A 20785-nucleotide genomic window follows, 5' to 3' on the forward strand; every position below is an offset into this window, starting at 1 on the left:
TCATGCACAAAGTAGATGTCCTAACCAACTTGCCAAAACTATAGTTTGTTAACTGGTTGAAAAACAAGCTTTAATGACTCCAACCTATGTGTATGTAAACTTCTGACTTCAACTGTACATGTTACTCAAACATTGCACCAACACTGCTTGCACGCCTCAGCGAGCATCTGTGTGGCCATGCGCTAAAATAGAAGCCATTTCTATTTGTGACGCTCAACGCAATGCAAGTCCGGCCTCTCCCATCTCCTTATTGGTTTTAGGAGCATATACCCATGTGGGTGATTGAAAGATGAACTGATGTCCACACTCCAGTTGGTTGTAGTAATGTACCGTAAAGTTGGTTGCCAACCTCCATATAAAGTCCAAAGTAGTAAAGAAATAGCCTGAAGGAGAAGAGATGACGAGAAAGGAATTTGGTTTACCGTTTTATCTGTGGATTAATTGTCTGAGTAGAGGACCTTGTGCATTTCAGGTTAAATAACAACCTTATGTTTATATCCTATGACAAATTAGCTAGCAACGGCAAGCTATATAGCTAAATTGACAAATGTTTAATGCTTTTCGACCCATCCCCAAATTAATATAATTGGTTCAGAGTTTGTTTAGATATTTCAACCTGCGTGTCCTGATTGTGTCTTGTGTGGGGCTACAAAATCATGCGCGCGATGGCGCCCGCATGCGTCTGGTTTGGTCAGCATGTTAGTCAGACAAAATCGTACTCATTATAAGCAAAGCTGATTTCAATACATTTTTCCCCTCAACATGTAATGTCTACATGATGTCATTCAGCAAGCATGACCCTCCATAAACCATCCTCTGCTAAAAGCTACTTTTGGGCTCCCGATTGGCGCAGCGGTATAAGGCACTACGTCTCAGTGCTAGAGGCTTTACTACAGACACCCTAGTTCAAATCCAGGCTATATCACAACCGGCCGTGATTGGGAGTCCCGTAGAGCGGCGCACAATTGCCCTCATCCGGGTTTGGCCGTCATTGTAAATAAGACATTTGTCCTGAACTGACTTGCCTAGTTAAATAAAGGTTAAAAATAAAAATGTATTTTTATTGCCAAGAAGAACAAAACAATGATATACAGTACTGAAACTCCAAGGAATGGGGTGAGACGAACATCATGCCCACAATAGTAATTAAATGTATGTGAAAACAGTCACGTCTGGCTTAGTCTCCTCATGTTAATTCTCTGGTTGGAATTTAACATGGAGGATTATGTTTTAGATGCCTGCTGTTTACGAGTAAGTAACTTTGACTGTTAGTTGTGGAGACATTTATTACCATGCTGTGCCAGTTGTAGTTGTCAGTGAAAGACTAGGGGACATCTTGGGGGCTTCCTATTAGGAGTGACCTCGTTATTGCCTGATTTGCATGTGTAAAATGACCTGACCATCACTGCCACGCACATGAATCACAATCATTGGCAAACAGTATTGACCATGAGAAAATGGGGGGTTGCTGGGACAGTAGGACACAGATGGGCCATATCACTGTTGCACCCTTGAGCAGGGCACACAAACAGAACAGCTCCAGTACATACCCAATTGAATAAACTGATAATAGCAGAGTAAAAAAAAGGGGGACCAGTCAAGTATCCTTGACAAAAGGTACTCAGCAAGCCAGAGGAATACATTTGTCCATTGTCCTCCTGAAAAACATAATTGTGTGAATTGAAAGCTCCTTTAAAAATAGACTTGCTCTTAGAGGTCTGTTTTCAATGATGAGCCATCAACAGTTTCAACTTAAACGATTGTTACAGAAAATGTACTTTAATCTTTGGGCTGAAAATTATTTCCTTTCATAATAAAATTGTTCCTACTTGCAAAAACAACAACATATTTTTACTGGTGACTGGGTGAAAACAGCCCCCAAATGGACAGAGAAGCTGGCACCTGGCATTCAAGTAAAAGCATTGGCATCATCCCCACCCTCCTTGTTTTAAAGATAGACACTCCATTACTCACTTAAAATTGAGGCTCTCCCACTTCTGCTTTAGCCAGCCACCACACAGTGACTTGCTCGGAGTTGGAGGAGCCTTGCTGGTGCCTCCATAGCTGAAACACAAGCACATGAATCACCACATTTGGAACAGAAACTGATTTTTTTTTTTTTTTTAACTCAGCATGTCCAGTGACACTGGTTTAAAAAAGAAAAAAAATGGCAAGTGTGGGTATCTATTGAAGGCCTAAATTGACCGCCATTTACCCACAAAGCTGTGGGTAGATTAGATGCTAGTCGAATGGAATGGTTGTCAACGTGATGTGACAGTGGCCTTATTTCAAGGTTTCTCTTTCCTTCAGTAAAGCATAAATGAGTATCTGTGTGATTGGTCTACCTGCCACTCCACAGAGAGGGAGCTTCTAGGCGGTAGACCAGGGCTGAGGGCCGAGCAGCCTTACCTCTGGAGGAAGACATGGGAGCAGTAGTAGGAGACGAAGAACAGAACAATAGCGATCAGTCTAAAGCACCATGCTGGAGAGAGAACCACATGAATAGATTAGAAACCAACATCATGCTTTTCTTGTATAGCCTGTGGTCAAATCCTAGTTTATGACATTGCAAATTGCTGCTAATTATGGCATGAGATCCAATCTGCAGGCAGGCAGGACTGCAAGCAGATTCTAACTTCCTACAGTACAGTATTACTAACTTAACTGGAGTGGAACGGAGGAGTGCTATTAATTGAGCCTTAAAGAAAGAAAAAAAAAACAGCAGACCCAAGAACTTAGTTCCCATATCAAACAACTCTGCCGAACAAAAGTCCCCTCTACCTCCACATGAGAAACATCTCAGACCACAACCATTCTCTCGTCTGATAGGGCACTATCTGGGCTGGGGAGTGTATCTACATGTATAGGGGATTGGGAGGGAGGGCAGTCCTCCAACTCAAAGACATACTTCCCACACGTTTCTTACAGAAATACAAATGGCTGCTTACATGAAGGCAAACACGTAGTGCCAAACTAAACACGGTCTCCATCGAGCTGAATCTGCTTTCTGGGACTCCCATTAACTGAGCCAGAGAAACCTTGAAATGGCTTTTCATTTTCAGCACAGCAGCTATAGTCAAACCAAAATGAGCTGGTGTAAATTGCAAAAGCTAGTATCCGGCTCTGAGGGCAAGGCCAATGTGTTTTCTGTCAAAGGAGACAAAATGAGAAGGCCATATCAAGGCAGCGCCAAGCTGTGTGTTTCTGTATGATGATCATAACACATCCAGGAACATCGGGATTATACATCACAGGCTTGGAATGTGTTTTACACATTAATTCAGCCATTGTACATACTGTAAGACAAAGCACAGTATGTGAGAGCTATAACACAAGGATGTTATTGTGCAACACTACATCCACCAAAATCTTGAGCGAATTGAAATGAAACTGTACTGGGCTAGAGTTGTACAAATACTGTATTCCTTTGCTAAAAAGAAAAGTAAAGAAAATCCAAGAAGACAAATGTAATGTACAACTGCCACAAATGAAGAGACAGGGGTTCAACGTGTGATAGAAGTATTTTATGTACAGGTCTATTAACCACCCACTGTAAGGAAGCAGCGGGGAGCTTACTTTTAGCAGTCTTTAGGGACATCTTCATATGCTCCGTCGCTCTCTCATCTCAGTCCTGCGCATGATGTTACCCTGAGGGAGGAGGAACAACATATTAGCACCAAAAACATCTGGCTCAAATCGGACAGCAGTGGCGCGAGCCAATTAAATTAACCAAGCGCCTTAAACGGCACCATAAATGACATCTTTCTCCTTCCGGATGATAAATGAGCAGCTGGAAGTGAGCTGAAACACCAAGGCAATACGTAGACTCTGTGCTCATTGTGAAAAAAGTGGAATTGTCTGCAACCAGTGTCCATCCACCAGAAAGCCGTGTCCAGTAACCAGACAGCGTGGCAGATTGATGTAGAGAGAGACACACATACAAACACACACACACAGAGCGAGCACGCACCAGACACACACAGAGCCCGACACACAGCGAGACAGAGCACCAGAGAGAGAGAGAGAGTCATGCTCAACATAAGTTCCTGATATATTTCATATTTTTTTGTTTTTAGAATGAGATAAACACTAATCAGAAAACAATTCCAGACAAGTGATGAACTCTATTCATTCAGAATAGAAAAAAGTAACTTTGCACCTCAAGTTTAGAAGTTGACTCTAGCTAGCTACACAACAAAGACCTAGCCAGCAGACTAACAAGCTAGCCAGAAGAAATGAGCTAGAACAAACGTAGCAAGGGGAGTTAATACAACTACATCAAAACGACCAAACTGAGTGAGTAAACCAAAAAGGAGCACGGACTAACTTTAAACATATCTTGTTTTTGTGTGTAAAGATGTCACTTTTTTCTGGTTTTTGAACTAAATTAGAGCTAGCTAGCAACAGCAGCAGACAAACAAATCGGTTGCTATGGCAACGGGGCAGCAGGACAAAGCAGTAGCAGAGGCCACAGGCACCATGTCCCCACTCACCCTCAGCGCTGAATCCATTCTCTATCCTCCAGAGGCCAAAAATTACAATAGCTTTTAAACAGAAACTTCTAAATGGGAGGCCAGAAACCATTTTTCGCAGATCTCTACAAAAACGGTGATGTGAGTAATCTCATCTTCCTCACTGACCGGGCAAATGCATGGTGCTCAGCAGTGTGCTCTCACTCCCCATCCATAAAGAAAGAGGGAATCTAATGGGTGGAAGCTGAAAATCAAAGAGACAGACAACCCTGACAGCACCATGATAACAATCAACCTCTACCAGACTGGGACTGTCATGGTGCAAGACTATTTCTACACTGAAACAATGTTTTTTATTCGCACTGTTTGTAAACAATAGCTTCTGCCCTCTTAGGGTCAACTTGACCCGCTTATTGATTAGAAAGTATGATTAGAAACCAAGGCAAACTATATTCAATCTGTGATTAGAAACGATAATAAGAAGCTATGACAAAACTATGATAATAAACTATAAAACAACTATGAAGACAGGGCAGTGTGTACGTGAATGATGACCTATTATTTAAGTGTGGAATATATTCTCTCTCTCTCTCTCTCTCTCAGGCTATGAAAAAGACAAAAGATAGGACATTGACTCCTGAGTGTTGAACTTATGCCCACTCTACAGCAACCCTGGTTGTTATATGACCCTGAGGGTCATCTATGAACATTGGAACATCCAACTATTGAAGATGCAAAAAGGGGTTTTCAGAAATACATTTGGTTTGCAGATATGTATTATTATAAAAATAATATAACATTATCATAATCTTTAGTATTATTATGTTACATGTGAGACATAACCAGAAATGTCAACGTAGACAATTTACAAGAATGTGTTTACCAGGCTGTGATGAAAACACTTTAAAGGAGCTCTAATTCAAACATGCAAGGATATATATTTGATACAATTACCCCCTTTAAAACCAACCATCTCAATAATGTTTCTCAGACTAACACACTGTTGAGGCTCCTATTTAGTAAAGAAACAACCACTAAGACAAAACACAACAAGTTGTAATATAATCTGTATACATGTCATTCTATAGGGAAAACAGGTACATTTTGAAAGATTATGATGTTGATGTGATTTTTAATGAATCTCTCAATTTAGGATAACACTGTTTATTTTATACTTTACTTCAATTGTATTATTTATCATGTCTCATACTCGGCTAATATAATGCCATGCAAACCGCTATGGAATTAACCCAGAACAGGTGTGTCTTTTTTTGGATCAATAATTGATCAAGAATTCCCAATAGGCTTGTGTCACGCCCTGACCATAGTTTGCTTTGAATGTTTATAGGTTTTGTTTGGTCAGGGTGTGATCTGAGTGGGCATTCTATGTCTAGTTTCTGTGTTTGGCCTGATATGGTTTTCAATCAGAGGCAGGTGTTAGTCGTTGTCTCTGATTGGGAACCATATTTAGGTAGCCTGTTTTGTCATTGTGGGTGATGTTAGTTGCTTGTGTCAGCACATTTGGTATACAGCGTCACGGTCGTTGTTCATTTATTGTTTTGTTCAGTTTACTTCGCGTTTTCGTCATCCATTAAAACGATGCATTCACACCACGCTGCACTTTGGTCCACTTCTTACGACGATCGTGACAGCTTGATCTGATCCTCAACCCTATTACGACAGCATATAATGCACAGTCATATACAAAACCATAAAACTCTGATAAGAAAACAATGAAAACCTTAACACGACTACACACATTGCCATTATTTTAGTTACCATTCACCAATGGTTGAATTTGGTACTTTTTCTTTGTACATGCACCAAGCCTCCAAGTGTCTGAAAACCGTATTCCTAATGAGAAATATAGTCTAATAAACAAATGTCTGCATAATGAAAGACAAACTGTATCCAACAATGTATTTCGATCTGTATAAAACGTTGATATTGTCAGTAAGGTCACTGAGACTAACAATAGTTATTGTGGGAGGTTTAGGGTTAAAATATATGGGAAGGATCAGGAATGTTAGAGATTTGGTCACTGTGGCGATTTTGAAAGAGGGAGATTAGAACCACAAAGTAATAGGGGGGTAAGAGATCCTAAAGGTAATTTCATATTTCGGTTTAGGGTGTAATAACTTTATGGAAAACAATATTCACACTATGTGGATTATAAACATGTACATACATAGATATTGATGTGTTGGCTCTCTAACAGGGATGAGTGGTGATTCATAGTACAACAGGAGTCTTCTGTAACTTGCAATACATGTTAAATATGTTTTACATACATCCATGACTGAATGGTATCACAAACTCCCTTTAAAGGGTTTGTAAGAAAGTTGTAACAGGCCTCATTCAACAGTCTAGAGATGAACCTAGAGACACCAAAACATCAACGTTTTGAGCAGCTTGGAGATTATTACCCATGTAAGGGGGGGGGGGGCAAAGAGCTGATTTACCAAACTCTGTACAAACCCGACACTGGGTATGATAACTCTGACGCGTACGTCTAATGATTATTGTAGATGTTTACAACCAATGAGATGTATAAAGGCAAAGAGAGCAACAAATTGACCTAAGTGACCTCAAAGACCGACAGCCTACTTTATAATATAGAATGCAGGGATGTGTAATGAACATGTATCCATTATAAAACAAAATGGTCTACAGTCAAATGCACCTATAGTTTTTAATGAAGTGGTCGCTGCATTCATTTAGATTATTTCAACATAGTCTAAAACCAGTAAGAACATAGATTGAATGATCTGCTTTTTGCTATTGAGCAAGAGGCCTAACTCATTTCTATGTAAGAAGCCACACTTTTTATATTCAGCTTCTTAATTAACTAACTCATAAATATGTTTTTTTTTAAAGTCAGCTTAACTTATATACTAGTACAACATACTAGGTATATACACACTTCAATCATTAGAATAATTTTCGTATGAAGAAATAGTCTTCATTTTAAAAAACATGCATGTAAATGCCTAGAATTAATACCTATTAATTATTCTTAAATAATATATATCTATACACACACACACACACACACACACACACACATCACCTTGAAAATTCAACTCCCCTTCAAAAAAAGTTCCATGAGGAAGGAAGGATTCCCCCGATCATCGTTTTATCTGTCCTGGGACTGCTGCCTGGTTTGGAGTTAGGGTAAGGCCGTTAGTACAAAAACGTAGAATAGCATCTGTTTCATCTGCTCTTCCGAAGTCGTTCAGAGTGCACAATTTTCATTTTTAATATCTAAATATTCTTGGGTATGTGGTTATTTGGACTTACGCCGAAAAGTGTGTGATGGTGAAGGGCTACGTAAAGGACAGGGCGCAGTTTGCTTCTGAGAATCCCCGTCTAACAGTCGCTTCCCAATCACTTATGTCCAGTAGCCTTCAGAAATATCCATTAGGAGGGATTCACAGACTTTTTTTTTTTTTATCTGTCTTGGCCGCTAAATATTCTGGGGCTATTGGTCTGTGGGCTTGAAGCTAAAACTGTGCTAACATAGTGTTAAAGTATGCTCCACTAGACTCGCTCTGCGTTCGTGTCCCTAACTAGAGAAAGTACAGAATGAGTTTACAGGGGGGGCATTTTTTGGGGAGATATCATGTATGCAACACCCTGTATATTTGGTTTAGAGATCAAAGGCAGTGAATTCAAACAACAGGAGGGGATATCGAGACATTTTGTCTACAACCGGGGTGGGGGCACCGGGCGCTGATTAGAAATATCAATGTTTAACCCCGGGGGGTCGGCAGATATCTGGACATGCTGTATGCATGATAGTGCAAACCTTGGTTTCAAACGATCCCCTACAGAGAGAAAGTGCCTTGAGTGCAGATGCCTGGGCATTGAACACACACACCCTGGCCCGTCACACGCACACTCACGCACGCACCCTGATTTTCCGTGTCTTTTTTCTTCGCGACAGACCGGGGTGATGATGTAAAATACATTTTCCTATCGTTAAAGGGTGAGATACTGTTTTAAATTCCTTTTATTTAATTCCAAAATATTTAGTACAAACTTTAAGACATGGTAGAATTAATTACCAAATTGTCCTAATATTTAAACATGCATCACGAGTGTTTTATGTAAAAACATTGGAGGCCTCCAGTTGTACATCATTACAAACTTTAATAACCAGTAATGTTTATAACATACCATTGTAGGAAAGGCTATAAAATAATACATTGTTTTTTTTAAGACATTGCATTTCTCTGCGGCAGACCAGGGCATGAGAGAAAAGACAGTTTCCCCTTTCGTTAAAAGGGTGAGACATTTTTAAAACCAATGATTTAATTCAAAATATTTAGTACATACATTTTAACACACATTGTAATTCAACATTTTTACTATTTCTTACAGATAAAGGGGCTGGTTAGCCCTGACCATTATCCGTTTCCAATTCACCATCGCAAAGACGCTTGCCCGCTCCATCAAAGCATTTTCCTATCGTTAAAGGGTGAGATAATGTTTTAAATTTCTTTTATTTTTTAAAAGTCAATAAACATGTGTAAAGTGTACACGTTTGTTTCACTGTAGATTTGTTTAAGCCCACCTAGAAACACCTGATTTATCACACAGCATTAATTCATAAGCTGGGTAGAAACTGTTTATCCATAAGTAAAGGCCTTTCATAAAGAGGCTGTCATGATTGACTGTGACACATATTTAACACGTATTGCTTGTTACCGAAGGCTCTCTATGTCTGTACATAGTGTGAAATGTGGTTTCCCTGAAGTTATTACACCCTAAACCTGAAATGACCTTTAGGATCTTTTCTTTGGGGTTCTAATCTCCCCGGTGTACATGCACCGAACATCCATAGGCTGGAGCCATCTGGAAGCTCTGTGCATGTACATATAAAGAGAACTAAATAGGAAACTCAACAGTGTGTTAGGCTGAGAAACATTATTGTAGGCTGTTTAATCACCCTCCCAGACATTCCTGCTTCATAGAGAGCAACCATGGACAATAAAAGGACAATAAAACTGGGGGTGTGGGGCCATACTCTTTCAAAAGTTCAAACACAGAACCTCCAGTTCAACCAGATCCATAGACATCAATCAGCATGACAACTTCAAAGGAATAGATGCAATATAGATATAAAATAACACACCTTCTAACACGTGACAACAGGAACAGGATGTCCTGGCCGGAGGCCCATATTTGGACATGTACGGGTCATCTGGACACAGGGCCATGAATCAATTTTTACCCGTGCCGTCTACTTTATTCTCTCTCCCATGTCCACTACTATTATGATGGCAGGCAGGCAGACAGACACAATGTAAGTAATAACGAACTTGCCATGTCAATAAAGTCAATTGAATTGAGAGAGTGCCAGAGAGACCGAGAGCGAGACAGAAATTGAGAAACCTGTCCAACCAAAAACAGAGACCCGGAAAACCTGAGTCTATGCCTTCACTATGGTGAATCACTAAAACAATACAGAAATCAGCTCAATGTAATTGAATAATCCATAGACTAATCACTTCTGGGAAAATTGGAAAACACTAAACAAACACGAAGAATTATCTATCCAAAATGGAGATATGGGTAAACCACTTCTCCAATCTTTTTGGCTCTATAACAAAGAACAAAAACATATACATGATCAAATACAAATCTTAGAATCAACTATTAAAGACTACCAGAACCCACTGGATTCTCCAATTACCTTGAATCAGCTACAGGACAAAATAAAAACCCTCCAACCCAAAAAGGCATGTGGTGTTGATGGTATTCAATGAAATGATCAAATATACAGACAACAAATTCAAATTGGCTATACTAAAAAAACTATTTTCCATCATCCTTAGCTCTGGCATCTTCCCCAAAATTTGGAACCAAGGACTGATCACCCCAAGCCACAAAAGTGGAGACAAATTTGACCCCAATAACTGTGGGATAAGCCTCAACAGCAACCTTGGGAAAATCCTCTGCATTATCATTAACAGCAGACTTGTACATTTCCTCAGTGAAAACAATGTACTGAGCAAATGTCAAATTGGCTTTTTACCAAATTACAGTACAACAGACCATGTATTCACCCTGCACACCCTAATTGACAAACAAACCAAAACAAAGGCAAAGTCTTCTTATGCTTTGTTGATTTCAAAAAAGCCCTCTACTCAATTTGGTATGAGGGTCTGCTATACAAATTGATGGAAAGTGATGTTGGGGTAAAACATGCGACATTATAAAATCCATGTACACAAACAAGTGTGAGGTTAAAATAGGCAAAAACACATTTCTTCCCACAGGGCCGTGGGGTGAGACAGATGCAGCTAAAGTCGCACCCTCTTCAACATATATTAACGAATTGGCGCGGGCACTTGAAAAGTCTGCAGCACCCGGCCTCACCCTACTAGAATCTGAAGTCAAATGTCTTGTTTGCTGATGTCCTGGTTCTTCTGTCACCAACCAAGGAGGGCCTACAGCAGTACCTAGATATTCTGTACAGATTCTGCCAGACCTGGGCACCGACAGTAAATCTCAGTAAGATCAAATTAATGGTGTTCCAAAAAAGGTCCAGCCGCCAGGACCACAAATACAAATTCCATCTAGACACTGTTGCCCTAGAACACGCAAAAAAACGATACATACCTTGGCCTAAACATCAGCGCCACAGGTACCTTCCACAAAACTGTGAATGATCTGAGAAACAAGGCAAGAAGGGCATTCTATGCCATCAAAAGGAAGATAAAATTCAACATACCAATTAGGATCTGACAACAAAAAAAAAAACACTTGAATTAGTTAGAACCCATTGCCCTTTATGGTTATGAGGTCTGGGGTTCGCTCACCAACCAAGAATTCACAAAATGGGACAAACACCAAATTGAGACTCTGCATGCAGAATTCTGCAAAAATAACCTCAGTGTACAACGTAGAACACCAAATAATGAATACAGAGCAGAATTAGGCCGATACCCGCTACAACCACCTAAAAGGAAGCGATCCCAAACTTCCATACCTTAAGGTAACATTTTGACATTCGCCATATGGAGAAAGTCCATATTGCAAATGTACGGTCCCTTACCAGACGTCCGAAAACGTTTGTAAAATTCGCGGACAGCGTCGGGCCGTGCGGCAGGGCCGGATCTACCGGGAAGTCATCAAACGAACTCTCTCGGACATTTGGTTTCTGTTTTATAAAATAATCAAATTTGTCATTTTTCCGCTGTCCCAGTAAATCCCACAAGAGGGCATAAGCAATCATATTGCAAATGTACAAAACGTCACGAATAACGAAACCTTATCTCCTAAACGGAAAATATTTCGAAGCCGAAACTTGGTGAGCATAAGTTTGGCATAATGGGCAGTTGGCCCCGAACAAGATGGCGTCTAGGCCTCAACGGTTTTTGAGTTATGGCAATTTTTCTGGGAAAAAAGGTCCAAAATGAAAATAGAGCAATCATTTTTCCGCTTCACGTCAAAGTCAAGGAATCTCCGGTGTCAATAAAAAACGAACCAGCCATTTATCTATCGTCATTTAAGAGAAATCGTACAATGTCAAATTGGTGATGTTTAAAAAAATATAACTATTTTTGAACAGTTATAGATCCAGTTGCAGGGTGTTCATACAAATATTTTTAAAGTGTGCTGCGGAGCTCTGTGAGATCTGTGATTTTCTATGATTTTCTGAAATAACAAACACTCACTAAACCCTCCGTAAATAACTCAGTTCTTAAGGCAAAGACTTAAAACTCAGGATTCTGTAAAGGCATACCCCAATCAGGATATGAGTTTATTTATAGCTTCCTGTGCCAACCGGAAATGCCTTAAATGGTGTCATAGTGGCTGTTTCCAAGGGTTGAAAAGGTCAGGTCTTTTCAAAACTTCATGTGTGATTAGGCAACCCCCATGAACTGTAAGTCAGTAATTTTTCCCATAAAATGTCAAAGAAACTAAATCACACACACACACACACACACACAGCAAGGATGGAGTGACAAAGAAACCTGTTCTAGACCTCAGGTCGATAGTGCGTGGCGAGTTTCTTGGCTCTAGAAGGTTCTCGGACCGAGAAACAGCCTCGTACATCTGCAATGACTTCAATTCATTTTGACCATTTCGAAAATGACGACATTTAGAAAAGTCTCCGAGACGCAAGACTAGGTGCACTGAAACCGGCTTGGCCCATAGAGACGGACCCCAATGTTTCTGTCCGATAGCTCATTCAAGGACCCCGTAGCAAGGCGGGGTGGATTTTCAGCACCAATTAGGGTCTTGCTCGGGCACCGAAGGACCTATTGAGCCGAAACTCGGGATTGCCTCACATAGGCCTACACATAATGTCCGAACCCGCAGCTAGAACGTAACTATGTGTTTTACGTTTTTATTATGTTTTATACTGAAGGCGCTTTGAATTATGGGCCTGCTCTGAAATATGTGATGGTTGGATTCTAAATGAGTTGGAAAAAGTGGGTTTGGTGTCAATTGGTATCAGTTTGGTGTCAGAATGACATCTATTTGACTGATGGACACTGACTTGCTGGTTGACTTTTGTACATTTGCAATATGTTTAAACGGAGAGGGACCATCACCAAAATGGCATTCTGAAATCAACACAAAAAATGGCATCACCATAGTCTCCAGACTGTGCCGAATTCAACGAGACGCCCCGCTTGACCGTAGCTCGCTCTGAGTGCAGCGACCTTGAAAAACAGAAGGCCCAAAATTAAGCCTGGCCCTAAATGTAATTTGCTTTTGGGTGACAGTGAGAGAACCGTTAGGGTGAGAAGCACAATTCGACCTCATGAGCTCATGAGGTCCTCCCGATCCGTGCAAGCCTAACCTTGAGCGTGTGGCATTAACCCTTAACAGTAAATCACCGTTTTTTGATCTCACAGATTACAATGACTTCTCTCCCCATAGGAATACATTGCCTGCACCCCTAAATTCAACCTGAAGCCTAGGTGGGTTATGAATGCCGTATGAACCTGTCTTCGATGACAGTCCATCAGGCCACTATGAGGTCTACCTGTGTTGATTCTAAGCTTCCTAGACCAACCGGAAGTGGTTAAAATCACCCTAAAAGTGTATATCCATACCCTACCTGCAGTTTGATAGAAAGAGTGCATTCAACCCTGTGTAAATCAGTCCGTTTTTATGGTAAAAACTCAGGATTCTGTAAAAGCATACCCCAATGAGGATGTGTGTTGACTTATAGCTTCCTGTGCCAACCGGAAGTGCCATAATTGGTGTCACAGGGGCTGTTTTGAAGGGTTAAAAAAGTCAGATCTTTCCAAAACTTCATCAGTAATTTTTCCCATAAAATGTAAAAGAAACTAAATCACACACACACACACACACACACACACACACACACACACACACACACACACACACACACACACACACACACACACACACACACACACAGCTTGGAAGGAGGGACACATTGGGGTGCGTAGAGACATACACTGCCTGCATTAGTTAACCTTGCTGGAACTTTTAAAGAACCATCAGACCTCGAGTTCCGAAACTTTAGAAACCTGTTCTAGACCTCAGGTCGATAGTGCGTGGTGAGTTACGTGGCTCTAGAAGGTTCTCGGACCGAGAAACAGCCTCGTACATTTGCAATAACTTCAATTAATTTTTGCATCACGAAAATGACGACATTTAGAAATGTCCCAGAGTCGCAAGACTAGGTGCATTGCGACCGCCTCGGCCCATATAGACGGACCCCAACGTTTCTGTCCGATTGCTCATTCAAGGACCCCGTAGCAAGGCATGGAAAAAAGTGGATTTTCAGCACCAGTTAGGGTCTTGCTCGGGCACCAAATGATCTATCAAGCCGAAACTTGGGATTCGGGGTCGCCTCAGCTAGGCCTACACATAACATCAGAACTGGACCCGCAGCTAGAACGTAACTACGTGTTTTACGTTTTTATTATGGTTTGAACAGAAGGCGCTGTGAATTTTTGGTCAGCTCTGAAGTATGTGATAGTTGGCTAATAAACGAGTTGGAAAAAGTGGGTTTGGTGTCAGTTTGGTGTCAGATTGATATCTAATTGACTGATGGACGGTGACTTGCTGGTGACTCTTGTCCATTTGCAATATGTTTAAACAGTGAGGTACCATCACCAAAGTGACATTCTGAAATCAACCCTAACGAGCGATGGAGAGGAACCAGAATCACTGCCCAGCCATCCTGTGTTCATGAGGCCAGTCAATTTTGCATTCCTGCAGGATTTTTGAGCACGACAAATTCGTGATGGTAAATGCCCATTGAAACATATTGCAAATGCACGTGCACTTGCAATATGATGATTCAACAGTGAAAAAACATCACCAAATGGACATGATGAAGTCAACATAACGAGCGATGGAAAGGAACAACTATCACTGCCCGGCCATCCTGTGCTCATCAGGCCAGTCAATTTTGCATTTCTGCAGTATTTTTGAACATGTCAAATTTCTTATGGCATTTGGCCCCAAAAATAGTGACTTTTGACTTCCTATGAAATCATATATCACATCAAAATATTGTATGTGAGTATAAAAGAACTGCCATTGCAGGCGAAACCCTGAGGAAAATCAAAATATTTTGAAAACTCCATGTTCCATAGCCTCCCATTGCTCCATTTAAAGGGATATCAAACAGATTCCTTTTCCTATCGCTTCCTCAGTCTTCAGACAGTTTCAGGCTTTTATTTTGAAAAATGAGCCAGAACGATAACATTGTGTCAAGTGGTCACATGAGTTTTGCTCGCGCAACAGAATTTGGACAGCTATTGTTTTTCCCTCTCCTACTGTGAAAGACATTTGCGGTTGATATATTGTCGATTATATACTTTAAATTGATTAGAAAAAAAACGTTTGACATGTTTGTGGACATTACGGATATTATTTGGAATTTTAGTCTGCGTTGGCGTGACCACTCTTTCCTGTGGATTTCTGAACATAATGCGCCAAACAAACAGAGGTATTTTGGATATAAAAAAATAATCTTTATGGAACAAAAGGAACATTTGTTGTGTAACTGGGAGTGTCGTGAGTGAAAACATCCGAAGAGCAAAGGTAAACGATTAATTTGATTGCTTTTCTGATTTTCGTGACCAAGCTACCTGATGCTAAGTGTACTTAATGTTTTGTCATGCGATCGATAAACTTACAAACGCTTGGATTGCTTTCGCTGTAAAACATAATTTCAAAATCTGACACGACAGGTGGATTAACAAAAGGCTAAACTGTGTTTTCCTATATTGCACTTGTGATTTCATGAATATAAATATTTTTTGTAATATTCATTGAATGTAGCGCTATACTATTCAGTGGTTGTTGATGACAATTATCCCGCTTAAGGGATGGGTAGTGCCTACTTTTTCCAAACATAAAAATAGTGCCCCCTAGCTTCAAGAGGTTAAGAAAACACCACAATGCCCTCGGGTTGCTGGATCTCTCAATGTTAATCTGAGAAAACAAAATCTATTGAAGTTAACATTAGTAATCTTATTATGCACTAACTATGCTACTCTTTATAACCAGTCATACCTTTCAATACTAGGACCAGTGGGCTGACCTACAATAAACTGAACACGCACTGTGTGTTGCTGTATAAGACTATAGGCATATACATTTCAGTTTTTTTTTTTATATCATGCTTAGGCCTAATCCAAGAATGCTGAGGACACTAAAGTCATTAATAGAAAACAAGACTGTCAGCACTTTTACAATCAAAGAAAGAAAAAATGTATAGCCTAACAGTTTTACATTTTCACTGTTGTGTGGAGCTTCAATAGTTTGTTATCTTTCAGAAAAAACAATGATTTAGCTGAATATAACACAATGGACATTGCATGTTGCTCAACATGCATGACAGTTTGCGGACAGTCATAACTGCCAAAGCCAACCTCATTGCACTTCATTTCATGGGCCAGATTTCATTTCAGAGGGCAACTCACAACATGTCCCTGCTGACAGAGCGACAGCATGTGGGGAATCAAACTAAATAGACGCTCTCGTGATTCTGTTTACAGACTGCTTAGGGAGACTATAGGGAAGTGAAAATGAAAGGAAAACATCTTCCACCATCCCGGACCCAATGTTACAACTTCCACAACCATTTTTCAAACTTTCCTAAAACAATTGTGAAGCCATCAAACTGCCATGATGCACTCGTTTTTCACTTTACATTTTTGTTAAGTTTTTCCAACGAAATATGGTTTTGTTCATCATTCATAAAAATGACCAAATTGAGTGTGCCCTGTTTCTGTCTCAATTAATGTGCTGTAACTTGGCAACCAAACAGCATAACATTTACAAATTGGTTATTAGCTACAAAGTATTAATCCTATGCTAAACAAATCGATTCGCAAACGGATGTCAAAGTAAGTTCAGAAAAGTATACATTGAGCATTTTGATTTAAGAACTGTTAAATTAAAATAGGTTTTAGTTGCCTCTATGCGATTGCATGGCATGCAACAACTATTTCCTGAATTATTAAAATTAGCCAGCTAAATCAGTATTTGGCAGCTGTGGTTGATAGAAGAAACACTTTAAAAAGCAAATGGGAATTCACTTACCAGTAATGTAGTTAACAAATGTGGCAATCCGAAGCAGAATAGCATAGGCATGTAAGCGAACGTTAGTAACGTTAAACTATCTCTGAGATGCAAGAAATAGGCGTTTTAATGCGCCAAATGGGAGGCGCCGTGGTTTCCGTTTCAATGGTTATGGCTACACGACTTGAAAACATGGACACATACCACATTTAAGAAGCAAATACTTTTTCATATCAAATTCATAATATGTTGGCTGTAATCTAACGGGCTGCTAACTCCGCAGGCAGAGTGAACGATCCATTGGAATGTAGTCAGCACAACGCCTACCCTTTTTCAAAATGTTTATTTTTGGCACATGCGCAGCGCATGCAGTTCTTGAGCCACTTACAGAAAATGATTCATCAATTTATTGATTGAATGAATGCTGTCTGTATTTAAAGTAGTTCTGAAGTAAGTACAATTAAATGTGCTTTTTTCCTGTGAACTACAAACATTTTCACACATTCTCAAGTCATATTTTATAATAGCCTATTTATTTATATTTATTCAAAAATAAAAAATGTGTGATGAGAAAATGGCATCACCCACAGTTGACAATATTGGATTTGTTTTGTCTGATAGAGCTAGTGGGCAGCGTTTGTCCTTGAGCCTGAGTGAGAAGGCTGATGCCCAAAGGGAAGAAATATCCAGAACTCTCTCATTTGTTCATGAGATCCATGAGCAGGTTTAGCTCTTTTTTTTCTTTACTAGGCAAGTCAGTTAAGAACAAATTATTATTTTCAATGATGGCCTAGGAACAGTGGGTTAACTGCCTGTTCAGGGGCAGAACGCTCTAACCACTACCCTGAACAATATGCCAACATATTTGAGTGAAGCGAGAATATTGTAGCGCTAGGTCAGGTTGGTATTACCTGCTGTGTGCACACAGGATTTTTATTTGTAAGGGGAAAAGAGATACTCAAGAGGAATGTCTCTTTCATATGTAAATGTTGCTCAACTTCAGAATAAATGTATCATTACCTTCTCGTATTGTATTAAGTTGTAATTTTATGATACTGTAGATGTCTAATGTAACAAAATGGATCCACCCCTGTCCTAAATTTACTGGACTTTGAACTTCTAATTCCTGACATCAGACTGCAAACTTTGAAAGCCAATAACCAAATGGAGAGCAAATGTTTGCTTCTTCTTTGACCAAGGGCAGTGTCAGAGCCCTGTAAAAAACAGATAGGAGAACTGCCCATCTCTGCTTGGTTGTAACTGCGTGGGAGAAGTCCGTTTTCCATTTCAGTTTTCACATCACATTTGAAGTGCAAGTAATCTACATCTTGCAGTCTCTGCTGTGTGTGTCTTTGCACATATTCCTGACTAAGGTAATAGTAATTAGGTCATATCTACTGTGTGAAACTTTACAAACTTAAGGGTGTCTCCTTTTCCCTCACTGTGGTTTACAAAGGTGTTGCTATTGCACATTTCCCTAGTATGTACTTAGACCTTATCATAGAGAGAAAAGCCTAAGTTAGCAGGGAAATGGTGGCCTCTGTAGAAGGTGCATTTTCATATCTCATTTGCATTGTCATAAAGGGAACGATGCTTGATTCTGGCAACACAACCTTCTTAGAGTATATGTGCCTTTCAAAGATTAATCCTGGTTTTCATTTGTGCCACAAAGTTGGCTTGGCCCCCAAAAAACATTAAAGGGACCTTTGTGGAGGGCCTTTTACAGAGAGCTTAATTTCAAATGCCTTTTAAACTGCTTTAATCCGTAGCAGCGATCACATCATTAAAATAGATTTTGGAGGGGGAAAGTATTTGTATAACTTTGTATTCTGTCCACCTTGATTATTGATTTAACTAAATAAATTGACAGATTTGTTAGAAAAAGGCCCTGCCTTTCACACATTCAGTATCACAGGTGCAATGGAAGTAATACAATAGATCATTTATATTATATAAAGATTATATAATCTAGCTAATTCAATAAAATTACTAAGCATGGAACAGCTTAATAACTTAATTTGAAAAATGAAAAACTATCCTGTTTGTCAGTGTGGTTATTACCAGAACACTGCCCTTGCCAAAGCCATGGCATCATCCTACCTAAAAGCCTGATCAAAAGGTAATTTGCAATGTCCAACTCCAATATAAGCTTAGCTAAAGCCACTTAATGTCAAAAATCATATGTCTCAGAACCCTAATTACAACACTGCAGGGAAGACAACAAAAAACAGATTTTTTTTCTTCCCCTGGCCAAGGAAAATGTTGATGGTTCTTGGGAATAGAGATGAATATGTAAGGCTGCAATACAAATTGATCACGGATGATGCTTCATGTTATGTGCAGTGTCTGTGCTGATGTGTGGTGTGGTTAGTATTGTGACATTTCAATCTGCTGATTATATTTAGCAAAAAACAAGACTCATGAACATTAATTCATTGCATACCATTCTCCAGTGATAAAATGTGTCCGACATATGTCATCTAGTGGTAGATACTAACAACAAGCGTTTTTCTTTCCTTTCCATTTCAGGTTGTCATTAAAGGGCAATATGGCTGACCGGTGGCTTCAAACGCTCTCAATGGCCAATGGATACCATCAGCAATCCAGCATTTATATGTAATTCATCGTAACAAGGATGAATCATCAGCCTTCCTACCTTAAAGGGGAAATTCACACATTTTAACGTGGCATTATTTTTACTCTTTCTGTGCTTGTAGTTGATCCCCCTCCAAATATAAAAAAAAACAATGTTTTGTTAGAGAGAAAATTGGTTGTCACTTTGACTACAATGCAGTATGAAAACGTGTCTAAAGTATGTTATAAAATGCTCAAAAACACTCCAAACCAACTCATATTACATCAGAATCTCATTCTGGATGTCGCTACACTCAATCTTTGTTTTTTTCCCCCCACTGTTCAATAAATTCATGTTTGAATGATGCTATTTACAACAACAAAATTATGCAAATATGGATTTATGGGACAGTGGACATTTCTCTCAAATTGAGTGCAGAGACATTATACAGAATAATATTCTGATTTAAAGCGTTTCATAACATGCTTCTTTCTACACATTTTCATAATGCATTGTAGTCTTTTAGCAAGTGATGAGAGCAAAATGTGAATTCCAATTTTCTCTCTAAGAAAACTAAATATATAAAAAACAGTTTGGGCGATCAACAGAAGCACAGAAAGAGTGAAGATAAGGCCACGTAAAAATGGGTGAACTTCCCCTTTAAGGTAGGAAAGCTGATTATTCATCCTTGTTATGACCAATGACTTATATAAACCCTGGATTTCTATTTGGTATGCATTGGTATGCATTGTGGACTTCAGGAAACAGCAGAGGGAACACCCCCCTATCCACATCGATGGAACAGTAGTGGAGAGGGTAGCAAGTTTTAAGTTCCTCGGCATACACATCACAGACAAACTGAATTGGTCCACTCACACAGACAGCATCGTGAAGAAGGCGCAGCAGCACCTCTTCAACCTCAGGAGGCTGAAGAAATTCGGCTTGTCACCAAAAGCACTCACAAACTTCTACAGATGCATAATCGAGAGCATCCTGGCGGGCTGTATCACCGCCTGGTATGGCAACTGCACCGCCCTCAACCGTAAGGCTCTTCAGAGGGTAGTGAGGTCTGCACAACGCATCACCGGGGGCAAACTACCTGCCCTCCAGGACACCTACACCACCCGATGTCACAGGAAGGCCATAAAGATCATCAAGGACATCAACCACCCGAGCCACTGCCTGTTCACCCCGCTATCATCCA

At 39.9% G+C, this 20785-nt stretch overlaps 1 protein-coding gene across 7 annotated transcripts in view; it reads right to left on the reverse strand.

Annotated features, from left to right (window-relative positions):
• LOC110507861 (CMP-N-acetylneuraminate-beta-galactosamide-alpha-2,3-sialyltransferase 4) overlaps positions 1-17370 on the reverse strand; it is a 59253-nt gene extending 41883 nt beyond the window's left edge. For 2 of the 7 annotated variants that reach the window (XM_036964904.1, XM_036964903.1), the window contains exons 1-4: positions 17028-17367; positions 3577-3648; positions 2410-2482; positions 1975-2064 (exon numbers count right to left, since the gene is read on the reverse strand). In XM_036964904.1, the coding sequence (XP_036820799.1) occupies positions 1975-2064; positions 2410-2482; positions 3577-3604 (191 nt within the window). In that variant the 5' untranslated portion in view covers positions 3605-3648; positions 17028-17367. Of the gene's footprint in view, positions 1-1974; positions 2065-2409; positions 2483-3576; positions 3649-11099; positions 11151-17027 lie in introns of all 7 variants that reach the window. The other 5 variants (XM_036964901.1, XM_036964905.1, XM_036964902.1 and 2 more) reach the window with 5 other exon arrangements.
• Positions 17371-20785: the final 3415 nt, after the last annotated feature.

The sequence above is a fragment of the Oncorhynchus mykiss genome, chromosome 27 (genome assembly GCF_013265735.2).
Source record: "Oncorhynchus mykiss isolate Arlee chromosome 27, USDA_OmykA_1.1, whole genome shotgun sequence".
NCBI lineage: Eukaryota > Metazoa > Chordata > Actinopteri > Salmoniformes > Salmonidae > Oncorhynchus > Oncorhynchus mykiss.